The 13679-nt window shown below is 41.0% G+C and overlaps 1 protein-coding gene across 2 annotated transcripts in view; it reads right to left on the bottom strand.

The window, feature by feature from the left end:
- The window catches only part of CFAP69 (cilia and flagella associated protein 69), a 47210-nt gene that overhangs the window by 14628 nt on the left and 18903 nt on the right, over positions 1-13679 (bottom strand). For both annotated transcript variants that reach the window (XM_030550513.1, XM_030550514.1), the window contains 4 exons: positions 13102-13318; positions 8270-8434; positions 2009-2127; positions 1440-1558 (listed from right to left, as the gene is read on the bottom strand). In XM_030550513.1, coding sequence (XP_030406373.1) covers positions 1440-1558; positions 2009-2127; positions 8270-8434; positions 13102-13318 — 620 coding nt within the window. The remainder of the gene's footprint in view (positions 1-1439; positions 1559-2008; positions 2128-8269; positions 8435-13101; positions 13319-13679) is intronic.

Raw genomic sequence — 13679 nt, 5'->3', positions numbered from 1 at the left:
CCACTTTTTGTGCAGAAACTCCTCAGCTGCAGTGCTGCAAAAATCCCCACCTTGACAAGAGTCATAAGGCTATTTGCACAGAGGCTCCAGCACTCTATTGCCAGTGCAGACACTAGATTGCTTTCTGCACTGTAATTGGCCTCCTGAGCTGTCCCATAATGCCTCAAGTGACTGCTCTGCTCATTGTTTTGAACCTGGATGCCCTGGAGACATGTGCCCCTCCCCTTTCAAAGCACGGTTTCTGAGAGGGTGCTGTGCTGATCTGCTCCAGAACACAAAGCAAACCATTAATGTGGAATGCTCGTGCTGCTGAACACAAAGAGAGGGTGTGTGTGTGTGTGTGAGAGAGAGAGCGAGAGAGACTCTCAGCCTCAGGACTGGTTGCTTCCTGCTGCTGTCTGAACTTACAAAGCAGCACGCTGACACACTCTTTGCCCGGCAAAACACAGTCAGTCACTCTCCCTCCCTCCCTCCCTCCCCCCCACCCCCCCCCCCCCACACACACACACTTCAGTTGAAAAGCAGCTGGCGATGTAGTAGGATGCCCGTGGAACAATGGGATTGGGAAACCTGCATCATGTGACATTGTGCCTGCCCCATGAGGCATTGCAAACCCTTCCCAAAACACCCTGCAGCCAGTTGCACAGTGGGATAGCTACCACAATGCATGGCTGTCTTTGCTGTTGCAAGAGCTGCTAATGTGGATGCGCTCCAGCATCATAAGGAGCAAAGTGTGGACATGCAACAGTGGTTTAATTCCATTGTTTTATTAAAAGTGGTGTAACTTGTGGTGCAGAAACTTGCCAGTGTGAACATACCCTTAGAGACACTTTTACTTCTTTACGTTCATGGTCAGCAACATCTGAAGATTGAAACCAATACCTAAAGAACTTCTTTGCATATCAATGATGCAATCTTCATTCAGTACAGCTCAAAGCCACCTTTCTACTACCTCAATCCTGGATTGCCTGGGGGTAGAAACAGCTCACAGTACAAGAGATACTACTTGTACCCAGTAGGTGTGCCAACTGAGGATGAGTTCACAAGGTGCTCCACCTCCCACCGTGGCATGGCCCTTCCTTACTCCCAACAGGACACCTGTGTCAAGAGTGGGAGGAGGAAGTGAGTGGCCTAGAGTCAACTATTGCTTGTGCAATCCAAGAATTTTCCTGGCACAGGAAAAATCTTCAGCTGCTCTTTTAGGGCACCTTTCTGTCTGCTATGGGTGAAACTAGGACGAAGGATTGAGCCCCAGATCTAGTATGAATTGTGTACGAAAATATTTTTATTATTATGATTTAGTCAAATAGCATAATGAACATTTAAGCACCTTAAATGAGAGAAAGGTCTTCATGTCTAGAGAAGAGAAACAACCTTACAAACATAAAATACATTACTTCCTTTTAACAATTACTGTGTTAAACTAGTTCCACACTTACCACAAACTGTCTAATGTGCTAAAAAGGAGTCGATTATGACCTAATCCACTATATAACTTATTTGGATCCATCTTCATGAATGGAATAAGTATATCCACTCCTTCACAGCCAAACAGTTCCTGTTAAGACATTAATCAAAGCTGTATTTTTCCTAAATACACGCAAAATCTCAAAGAAACAAAAACTAAATCATGTTCCATGTATCTGTATTAGTTCTTCCTCATGAACTAGAGGAGAATTTTTTCCTTATTTTACAGTGCTAACATAGATTTTCAGTTTTTGATACTATAAGTCCTTCCTATCTCACTATTTCTTCAGCCCAACAAACATATTTTCATCCCTTTATTTAGATGATGCAAAATGGTAATGGCAGGGTTCAGTCAACTGCTCAAAAGGACTATGAGTAAGATGATGGAAGTAAAATGCAATATCACTGAAATTAGTTGTCAGAGAGCCTTTGATTCATGAATGGTGAACTACAAATGATACTTACCTTTGAAGAAAATGGCAATGTAATTTAAATAAAAATATATTTTGACTTTTCTCACAGAATAATGCAGTAGGATTACCTTTCTATGAAGATCATTTTCACAGAGAGTAGACAAGATAAGTAATATATCAGTTTGAATTTCCAGTACAATGGCATCTTCTTTTTCTTTAGATTTGTTTGTTATATGCTTTAAGATATCTGGAATGACAGACAAATTAAAAACATGAGTGTCCTGTTTTACACAGAAAACCTAGTTATATCCAGTTACTACCTTTGCTGATATTTTTAAAATAAAATTTTCCAGTGCAAGTACTCTATTGTCTAACACAATCTACCTGTGCTATACAAGATTTATCTACTGAGCTTCACAAAATCTCACACAACCTGTAGTACTCCTGAATGAAAATTAGTTGCTAACAATGAAAATTAAGGAGTAGACTGTGTAACCTTTACCCCTATGGACTAAAGCCAGCAGAACTACAGGCTTGTTCACAAAGCAAACTACTGAGCTGCAAACCATGTGTGAATCTACAGTACACCAGCTTGTTGTGCACTAACTTGCCATGTGGATACAGAGCGGTGAAAGTCCCAGAGTACAGCTTAGTGTACAGAGAACAGACTACTATGCAGCACTCCAGGACTATCACTGTACTGTAGTAGTATCCGTATAACCAGTTAGTGTACAGCAAGCTGGTGTGCTGTAGATTCACATCCTGGCTTGCCACAAGATAACTCACCAAGTAGACAAGACCACTTAAGTACCCTCCCAGGATAAATTAAAGCTCCACAATTTGATATCCAAAATAAGGGGTGAAATCCTGGCTCCACTGCAATGAATGGGTGTTTTTCCATTAGACTTCAGTGGGACAAGATTTTCATCGAAGGACATTAAACCCTTTATTTCTTTCCAAAATAGAATTTCTATTATAAGACATTCCCTATCTTCCACATCGTGCCATCATTAGATTGCTCCAGTTTTGGTTCTGCTGCACTCTTACAAGTTTTATTTAAAAAGCAAAACAAAACAAAAAGAACTTTGTAAATAATTCATGATTTCACAACTGACACAAATTAAAAATAATATATAGTACGTTATAGTAGGTATCATATATTGGACTAAGAAGGAGTCTGAGGTGCAGAGTGGGACAGAAGAACAGCAACTTTATTCTGCATTTCTCTCCTTTATTCTCTTGGCACAACATTTATCAGATAAAAGACTTAAGTGTAGGTGCTGATTCTGCGTTTACACTAAGGCCCCTTTACACCACTCTGGGCAGTGAAAACGAGTCTGAGTTACATTTCCGCCAGAGTGCTTTAAAATGGTCTTAGTGTAAATGAGAATTAGGGTCACAGTCTCTGACCCTGCTCCTATCCAAGTCAACTGGAGTTCTGCCATTGATTTCAGCAGGCAAGGATCAGGGCCATAATCATGCATGTAAATTATATGGGAGTTCAGAGAATACAAAACAGTAATGGGATCCACAGCCTTTCACTCCTAAACTGTGAAGTGCTTTGAGATTTACTGACAAAAAGTGCTATAGGAGACAAAGATATTATAATTAAATCATGGATTCAGATCAGTTCAGTCAATTCTGGTCAAATGTTATCATAGGATTCTTGTTCAGTGACCTTTGAGTCTGCATAACTTTGTGAGTATTCTCACCAAAAAACGATAAAGAATGAATTAAGATGGATGCTAAACTATTCTCTCTCTCCACCCTCCAGAGCAGGTTTGAGCAATCTTTGTGTTATGTGTTTGTAGGGTACCAAGCACAGTGTGGCCCTGGTCCATAATTGGGGTCCCTAGGTGTTACCAGAATAATAATAATAATTGGGGTATATGGGGTGCCCAGGGAGGGGTAGCATCTCTGATGGGTGGACTTGTCGTCCCCCTTCGGGGGTGGTCCGTCCACTTTGATCCCCACCTGTCACTCAGCTCTCACTTGTGGCTCCAAGTAGTTGCAGCATGCACAATGGCCACACCCCGGGCAACGGCTTCAACAGGCTGGCTAAACCAGGTGAGTGTAACTGATGGGACTCAAACCCTCAGTGAATTAGGGATATGCCTACCCTACATGCAACATCAGCTCCGGCAGACTGGGTGAAAGAGATCACTAAGATCCAACGGCCAAGAAGGCAGTTCTGCAACACTTTGTGGACAGCGAAGGGCTTGACGAGGCACGAAAGACGTCAAGGCCCTCCACTGCAACCAAAGAAGTTACCAGTCGTGAGGATTTTTCGTACCATTGGTGTCTGGCTTCTAAGGTCGAGAGAGTGGGATTGCTCCCGTGCAACGGCTCTACCACTTAAAAAGCTTTCACGCACAGGTCCTGTGCAAATCATCAAACATCATCATCATACCACCCAAGTCCTGCAGCGATGGAGGAGGGGCAAAGCAACAGGTGGAGATTACCACTGGGAGTCGTAGTCCCAATCCTGCACGCAGGTGGCCTGTGGATAGGTGGTCATCCAGCTCTGTGCCTGGGGCAGTAGAGTTGCCCGGCAGCATCCCAGGCATCTGAGCAGCCCTCTTCAGGACACCCCTGCTCACCCTAGTAAGGGAGGGGCCTAGAAAAGGTGGTCTAAAAATTGCCTGCCCTACAACAACTGGCCAGCAAGCCACGGCTGGTAGTTTAACCCAACCTGCGGCCGAAATCAAAAGAAAAATTTGAGGAAACTTACCATTGGTGTATGGAATGTTCATACCCTCATGGGTCGAGAAGCTGTTGCAAAACCTGAGAGAAGGACAGCTCTCACTGCTCAAGAACTAGCCCGCTGCAACATCGATATAGCCACATTAAGTGAAACAAGATTGCCTGGGGAAGGTTCCTTGAGTGAACCAGGAAGTGGTTACACCTTCTTCTGGAAAGGTAAGACTGAGACAGAGGACAGAATATATGGGGTTGGTCTGGCAATAAAAATCTAATTGATGCATCAACTCCCAGACCTTCCAGCGGGTATCAATAAAAGATTGCTGAAACTACGCTTCCCACTAAATGCTAAATGTCATGCCACCATCATCAGTGCATACGCACCCATTCTAACATGCTCTGACAACTCAAAGAACAATACTATGAAGATCTCGACAGACTGATCAAGGCCACACCTGTAACAGACAAATTACTCCTACTTGGAGATTTCAATGCCCGAGTCAGGGCTGACAGCGAGAACTGGAAAGGAGTAACCGGGCCACATGGTGTAGGCAAAATGAACAGCAATGGACTATTCCTTTTGAGCCTTTGTTCTGAAAATGACCTGACCATTACCAACACTCTGTTCTGACAAACGGACAAATACAAAACAAGGTGGATGCACCCTAGGTCCAAACAGTGGCATCTAGTAGATTATGCCATTGTCAGAAGGCAAGACATCTGAGACGTAATGATCACCAGAGTAATGCGAGGCGCAGAGTGCTGGACAGATCACAGATTAGTCAGGATGTCTCTTCAACTTCACATCGCTTTCTCTCGGCACAAACACCTAAGCATGTGCGAACTGCTTTCAACATAGCCAAACTGAAGGATGTTCAGTGTTTCAACAATTTCCAGAGGAGTCTTGATGACAAACTGACATCCCACGGACAATTGATTGGTACTGTAACCGAAAAGTGGGATCAGTTCAAGCAGATAGTGAGTGACACAGCAATAACATCTCTTGGTCCAAAGAAAAGAACACATCAAGATTGGTTTGATGAGAACCAAGAAGAAATATGCTCAGCACTGGAAGTAAAGAGAAAAGCCTTTATCGAACGGCAGAATGACCCCTCCTCAGTCTCTAAATGGGACCATTTCAAGTACTTTCAGAGAAAAACACAGAAAGACCTCCGTCAGATACAAGACAACTGGTGGGAGGGCAAAGCCAAAGAAATTGAGCACTATGCTGAGACTCACAACTCAAAGATGTTCTTTAGTACTATTAAGACTGTCTATGGACCTTCTAAACCAAAGACCACTCCATTGTCTGATGAGAGCAACACAATGCTGATTAAAGATAAAGAAGGCATCAGTGAAAGATGGCGAGAACACGTTAGCAACCTTCTCAACAGACCATCAACTGTGAATAATAATGTCCTCAATGAAATTCCACAACAACCTGCTCTGACAGATCTTGACTTTCCGCCCACTATAGATGAGATTAAGAAAGCTGTTAGCCAGATGAGTTCAGGAAAAGCTCCTGGAAAAGATGAGATACCAACAGAGATATACAAAGCAGCAGGTCCAGCAGCATTAGCAGCGTTCCACAGCGTGATCATCAGCATCTGGGAGGATGAAAACATACCACAGGACCTCCGCGATGCTACTATTGTCTCTCTTTTCAAGAACAAAGGCAGCAAAGCAGAATGTGGAAACTATAGAGGCATATCCCTCCTCTCCGTTGGAGGGAAAATCATCGCCCACATCATCTTGAACCGTCTAATAGCTAGTATTTCCGAGGCAAATCTATCTGAAAATCAATGTGGTTTCCGACCTGGCCGGAGCACAGTCGACATGGTGTTTGCTGTCAGACAAATACAAGAGAAGTGCACTGAACAGAATATGCACCTGTATGCTGTCTTCATAGATCTGACAAAGGCGTTTGATACTGTCAACAGAGAAGCCCTTTGGACCATTCTAACATGACTTGGCTGCCCAAGAAAATTTGTCCAGATTATACGTCTTTCTCATGACAGCATGACAGGCGAAGTATTGTCTGATGGAGCCACATCAGCCCCCTTCAACATCACCAATGGCGTGAAACAAGGATGTGTTCTTGCTCCTGTCCTATTTAACCTGTTCTTTGCATGCGCCCTTAACCATGCAATGAAAGATCTGGATTGAGGTATATACTTGAAATACCGGCACGATGATTCACTTTTTGACCTCAGTCGCCTGAATGCAAAGACTAAGACAGTGCAGAAACTCCTTCTTGAGGCACTCTTTGCCGATGACTGTGCCCTCATGGCTCACACTGAAAATGATCTTCAGCACATTGTCAACAAGTTTGCTGAGACCTCACAACTCTTCGGACTAACTATCAGCCTCAGAAAGACAGAAGTTCTTCATCAACCTGCACCTGGATCATATGCTTAAAGTAGTGGAGAACTTGACACTACCCAGGTATTTATCCAGTGATGGATCATTGGATAATGAGATCAACGCACGAATATCCAAAGCAAGCCAGGCACTTGGCTGTCTGCGTGTCAAAGTTTTAAACCACCACAACATCCGGATGTCAACACAACTGCTTGTGTACAGACTTGTTGTTCTCTCATCTCTTTTGTATGGGTGCGAAACATGGACACTATATAGTGTCACATCAAGCAGCTTGAAGCATTCCACATGCGCTGCCTCCGCAACATCATGAAGATCCGCTGGCAAGACAAAGTGCCCAATCTCGAGGTCCTCAAGAGAGTCCAGATGACAAGCATCGAAATGATGATCATGAAGTCACAGCTACGTTGGACTGGTCACGTCAGCCGCATGGATGCCAACAGAATCCCCCGCCGACTTCTGTATGGTGAGCTCTTCCAGGGCATCTGGCATATAGGTCGTCCATGGGAACGTTACAAGGACACCATCAAAGCCAATCTGCAGTACAGGAGTATCAAACCCAGGGATCTTGAGGACACTGCCAGCGACAGAACACAGTGGCATGCAACAGTTAGAAATACCTGCATCGCCTTTGAGGAAGACTGCTCCCGGCGTCTACAAGAGGCATGCGAACGACGTCACAGAGCATCAGAAGCGCACAATCCACTGACCGCGAACTCCCCATGCATCATCTGCAGCAAAATGTGCACCTCTAGAATTGGCTTGTACAGTCATCAGAGGGCACACCAGGAAACCAACAATAGATGATCTGCACAGATTTGTCATCATCGGATTGATGGACTACCAAGAATAATAATTAGACAGCTTGCACTTTACAAATTATATCCCTGGGCTTTACAGAAGTATTCTACTTTTTTTGTGTGTGTTGTAGTGTCACAACATTAAAACAAATTAAATCAATGAATTTTCACATTGTTTTCACTCCCCCCCCAACTCATGCCCTCACATATTGAAATTTTTCAGCTGTTGGAGATGTATTAAAAACTAAAGCACAAGAACATGTAGGGATCTGAATATGTCTTACTGATCAAGAGACCATGCTTTGACAGAAATATTTCATGAAAGAGATTAATTCCCTTTTTTCATTTAAAAAGGGAAGTATCTCAGATAAGAGTCAAAGCTGTTAATTAATGACAACCTTCAAGTGTTAATATCTATGAACTAGTACCTGTACCACTTGGCACAATGTATATTCAACAGAAGAATGCACTATACATTGGATAAATATCACAACATAAATTGTGCTTTACCCAACAGTTGGTTAATTGCTCCCTGATCACAAAGATCGAGGTTCACAGCTTCGTCACAAAGGGACACCACAGGTCTCAGGACTCTCAGACTGTAGCGCATCTGTGCAAGTTTGTTGCCACGACCACCTGCACCATGGAAACAGTTACCTTGACCGAAGAAGGGATCTGTGGATAAATCAAAATGAACATCTGCTTCTGCAATTCAGTGTAGATTCAAAATAAAGCTATGCTTTCAGCTGCTATTTTGCAGGTTTCAAATAAACCAAAACCAAAGTAACTAATCTCTTATTATAATGACTTTTTGCTTAAAAATAATTCTCTAATAAGAAACCTTAAAATACTTATGCCTATACTTTATTATCATAACAAATGTGTTTAAATGAGTATTTTTAATTATTTCAGCAATTTAGTTATCTCAATAAAAAGTTACTGATTAGTTTTTTTCAAAGGAATCTGTGTTCCAGTACTGTTGTACCATGAGTACTGTGCTAATTAGGGTGGTTTAAATGGGCTGAAATTAGCTAATCATCTGCTTCTAAAAGCAAAAAATAACTCAGTTTTTGCAAAAAAAAAAAACAAAAAAAACAAAACAAAAAAAAAAAAAACAAAAGTAAAAAACCAAATTCTCCAAATAACACATGCAAATAAAAATATAATTAAAATCCCTACTTCTAAAAAAGAACTCACTGCATATCATTAGTATGATGTTTTTACAGGCTGTTCGCCCAACTCCAAAGGCATATTGTCAATTATGCTTCATCCATTGTTAATTGAATTGGTACTATCCTCTACTTGCCTAATTGTAATGTTTTGTATGTGCTGTTAAACAAAAAAAAAAAATGTTTATTAAGTTACAACCACAAGCTCAAATTGCATCCCAATATGTTGCTATAAAACAATTATATAAAATATGACCCACTCAGAAATTATTCTCGAAGGGTCAAAAGGGGAATTATGTTGTACCATGGGTACTGTGCTATATAATTGGTTATGTTTTGGCTATATACAGTGTATGTTTTATAGTAAAACTTAAGGTATTAAAATAAATAAATAGAATAGTGAATACTAGTATAAGCCATTTTCTTTTGATTCATGCCTTGCAAGTAACAGACAGGATTTTGTCTGTGTCTATGTTAATTAAATTTTAAAAATGTCAAAAGCTTAGGCCCCAATGTAGGAAAAAATAGGTGCAAAATTTAGTAAAGCCTAATTTACAATGCCTTTCTTGTTCAACAAAAAACACTGCTATTTGTTAGCATTTAAAGGTCTCTGTAAAAAACTGTTTATGTAAATAAAAAATGCATGTAGAAAAAAAAAGTGTAAAGGCCATTGTTAAAGCCAAATGGTCAAAACAAAACAAAACAAAATTATGACTTAAAAATGCCAAAAAACCATCGGCGTGCATTCATGGTTAAAAAGGGGCAAAATAACAACCCTGAGGTAAAGGCTGGCACCCTTAGAACACAAAATAATTAATTACATCAAAACTAAACATAATAACCCTCCAAAGGTGTTTTAGGCCATCAAAAAGTAACTAGTCATAAACTAACACAGCAAAATCCATAAACTTCAATTTAAAAACAAACAAAAAAACAAAAACTGGGTGCTTTTCATGGGGGCTTTGGGTTCATCTTGCCAACAGCTCCCAAAGCATCAAATTGCAACTGAGAGAGCCCAGCTCCCCTCTGCAATCAATCTGGCTGGCCACTATATTAATCCAGACTCTGGACTGGTAACTGTAACATCAACTGGCGGGACTGTGTGTGTATGTAACTAAAAAGCACATGCTAATTGCTGTATTCTCAATATATGCGGTGTGTTGCCTTTTCCCCTATAAAAAAACCTTGTGTGCTTTGTATGAGGATAACAGTAGGATAAGTAAAAGAACACAAAAACATAAGAACAGCCATACTGGGTCAGACCAAAGGTCCATCTAGCCCACTATCCTGTCTTCTGACAGTGGCCAATGCCAAGTTCCCCAGAGAGATTGAACAGAACAGGTAATCATCAAATGATCCATGCCCTGTCTCCCATTCCCAGTTTCTGGCAAACAGATGCTAGGGACACCATCCCTGCCCATCCTGGCTAATAGCCATTTATGGACCTATCCTCCATGAATTTATCTAGTTCTGTTTTGAACCCTGTTACAGTGTTGGCCTTCACAACATCCTCTGGCAAAGAGTTCCACAGGTTGACTGTGCTTTGTGTGAAGAAATACATCCCTTTGTTTGCTTTAAACCTGCTCCCTATTAATTTCATCAGGTGACCCCTAGTTCTTGTGTTATGAGGAGTAAATAACACTTCCTTATTTACTTTCTCCACACCAGTCATGATTTTATAGACCTCAATCGTATCCTCCCCTTAGCAGTCTCTTTTCCAAGTTGAAATGTCCCAGTCTTATTAATCTCTCCTTATATGGAAGCCATTCCATACCCCTTATCATTTTTGTTGCCCTTTTCGGAACCTTTTCCAATTTCAATATATCTTTTTTGAGATGAGGTGACCACATCTGCATGCGGTATTCAGGATGTGGGCATACCATGGATTTATAAGGAGACAATATTATATTTTCTGTCTTATTATCTATCCCTTTCTTAATGATTCCCAACATTCTGGTAGTTTTTTTGACTGCTGCTGCACATTGAGTGGATGTTTTCAGAGAACTATCCACAATGACTCCAAGATCTCTTTCCTGAGTGGCAACAGCTAATTTAGACTTGATCATTTTATACGTATAATTGGGATTATGTTTTCCAGTGTGCATTGCTTTGCATTTATCAACATTGAATTACATCTGCCATTTTGTTGTCCAGTCACCCAGTTTTGTGAGATCTCTTTGTAGCTCTTTGCAGTCTGCTTTGGACTTAACTATCTTGAGTAGTTTTGTAGCATCTTCAAATTTTGCCACCTCACTGTTTCTCCCTTTTTTCAGATCATTTATGAATACGTTGAACAGCACTTGGCTTAGTATAGACCCCTAGGGGACACCACTATTTACCCCTCCCCATTCAGAAAACTGACCATTTATTCCTACCCTTCATTTCCTATCTTTTAACCAGTTACCAGTTCCTGAGAGGACCTTCCCTCTTAACCAATGACAGCTTACTTTGCTTAAGAACCTTTGGTGAGGGGTTTTGGCAAAGGCTTTCTGAAAATCTAAGTACATGATATGCACTGGTTTCCCCTTGTCCACATGCTTGTTGAGCCCCCTCAAAGAATTCTAATAGATTGTTGAGACATGATTTCCCTTTACAAAAACCATATTGACTCTTTTCCAACAAATTATAATTAAAAAGTATATATGGAGATGTACCTATCTCATAGAGCTGGAAAGGACCATGAAAGGTCATCAAATCCAGCCTTCACTAGCAGGACCAACTATTGATTTTGCCCCAGACCCCTAAGTAGCCCCCTCAAGGATTGAACTCACAACCCTGGGTTTAAGCAGACTAATGCTCAAACCACTGAGCTACCCCTCCTCCCCAAGCTCATCTATGTGTCTGACAATTCTGTTCTTTACTATAGTTTCAACCAGTTTGCCCAGTACTGAAGTTGGGCTTACCGGGCTGTAATTGTCAGGATCATCTCTAGAGCCCTTTTAAAAAATTGGCATCAAATTAGCTATCCTCCAGTCATTTGGTACAGAAGCTGATTTAAATGATAGGTTACAGACTACAGTTAGTAGCTCTGCATTTCACATTTGAGTTCCTTCAGAGCTCTTGGCTGAATACCATCCGTTCCTGGTGACTTGTTTCAGTTTATTAATTTGTTCCAAAACCTCCTCTAATGACACCTCAATCTGAGATAGTTCCTCAGATTTGTTGCCTAAAAAAAATGGCTCAGGTTTAGGAATCTCCCTCACATACTCAGCCGTGAAGACCAATGCAAAGAATTTATTTAGTTTCTCTGCAATGACCTTATTGTCCTTGAGTTCTCCTTTAGCATCTTGCTTGTCCGGTGGCCCCATAGGTTGTTTAGCAGGCTTCCTGGTTCTGATTTACTTAATTTTTTTTCCTGTTACTTTTTGAGTCTTTAGCTAGCTGTTCTTCTAATTCTTTTTTGACCTTCCTAATTATGTTTTTACACTTCACTTGCCCAGGGACGCCGGGGGGGGGGGGGGCGCGGCAAGTGGAGCAATCTGCCCCAGGCCCTGCAAGGGCCCCCATAAGAACATAATATTCTATAGCTTTACAATGACTTTTTTTTAATGGAAGGGGCTCCCTGAAATTGCTTTGCTCCAGGCCCCCTGAATCCTCTGGGCGGCCCTGCACTTGCCAGAGTTTATGCTCCTTTCTATTTTCCTCACTAGGATTTAACATCCACTTTTTAAAGGATGCCTTTTTGCCTCTCATTGCTTCTTTTACTTTGTTGTTTAGCCACAATGGCACTTTTTTGGTTCTCTTACTATGTTTTTTAATTTGGGGTACACATTTAAGTTGAGCCTCTATTATGGTGTCTTTAAAAAGAGGGAAGACGGAGACTACCAGATTAAGTGAATACTAATCTGTACCATAAAATACTCATCTGATTAAATTGACTTATTTCTGTGCAGGAGACACCCAAAACTGGAATAAAAAAAGTAATGTGGGCCAGCTATGAGATGCATTGGATGAGCTGTTGTGTAGAAAACTGTAGAGCAACTTTCTTCAGTACGAGAGTTCATTCCTATTTATGTTTTTCAAAAACTAATGAGAAAACTGATATACTTCCTACATGAACTATTTTTGAAAATGGTATTCTCTGTTCATCAGTATAGTTTTTCTGTCTAACAGTTGTGTTGTATTTTTAGGGCTATGATATATAATTGAGATAGATGTCTAAAGTCAGCTCACCTTGGCCCACGCACCATTCTAGAAACATAAGGAGACGAGTATTCCCTTGACAGGTCATATAGTCATCCACTAACAATGGAGCTACTGAAGCTAATGTAGCAATTGCGTGAAGCTGTAATTCTTCATATTGGGCAACAGACCAGTCATGTACACCAGGCTTTTCATTTGGTTTGACATAGTGAAACAAAGCCAGCACCACTTTACCCTCATTTAGCAGCTGCAGATTCAAAAGATAAATAGGTACAGATACAGCTCAAAGATGTCACATGTAAATATGAAAAAAATCTAAGAGACTGAGTCAACTAATTTTTAAAATAGTTTTTAAACCCAACAGTTTTCAATTTGCTCCTTCTGTATTTAGGCACCACATAGACTCTCTCTGGGCATGATAAATGGTCACTTTACTATCACCTCGTATAGTGGTCAGTGGATCACGCCCTTTGTTCTAGTTCAGTGATTTACACCACACTGGTTTTTGTTGTTTTGTTTTAATTAGTCTCTTGGATAAAGCTGTTGGGCCACATCCTTATCTGGTATAAATAATCACAGAGGCAGGCACCTCTTTTGGGTCTTTGTTT

The sequence above is a fragment of the Gopherus evgoodei genome, chromosome 2, assembly GCF_007399415.2.
Source record: "Gopherus evgoodei ecotype Sinaloan lineage chromosome 2, rGopEvg1_v1.p, whole genome shotgun sequence".
In the NCBI taxonomy this organism is placed as follows: domain Eukaryota; kingdom Metazoa; phylum Chordata; order Testudines; family Testudinidae; genus Gopherus; species Gopherus evgoodei.
The sequence above is the reverse complement of the archived record's forward strand: the minus strand, read 5'-3'. Positions and strand labels throughout refer to the sequence as shown.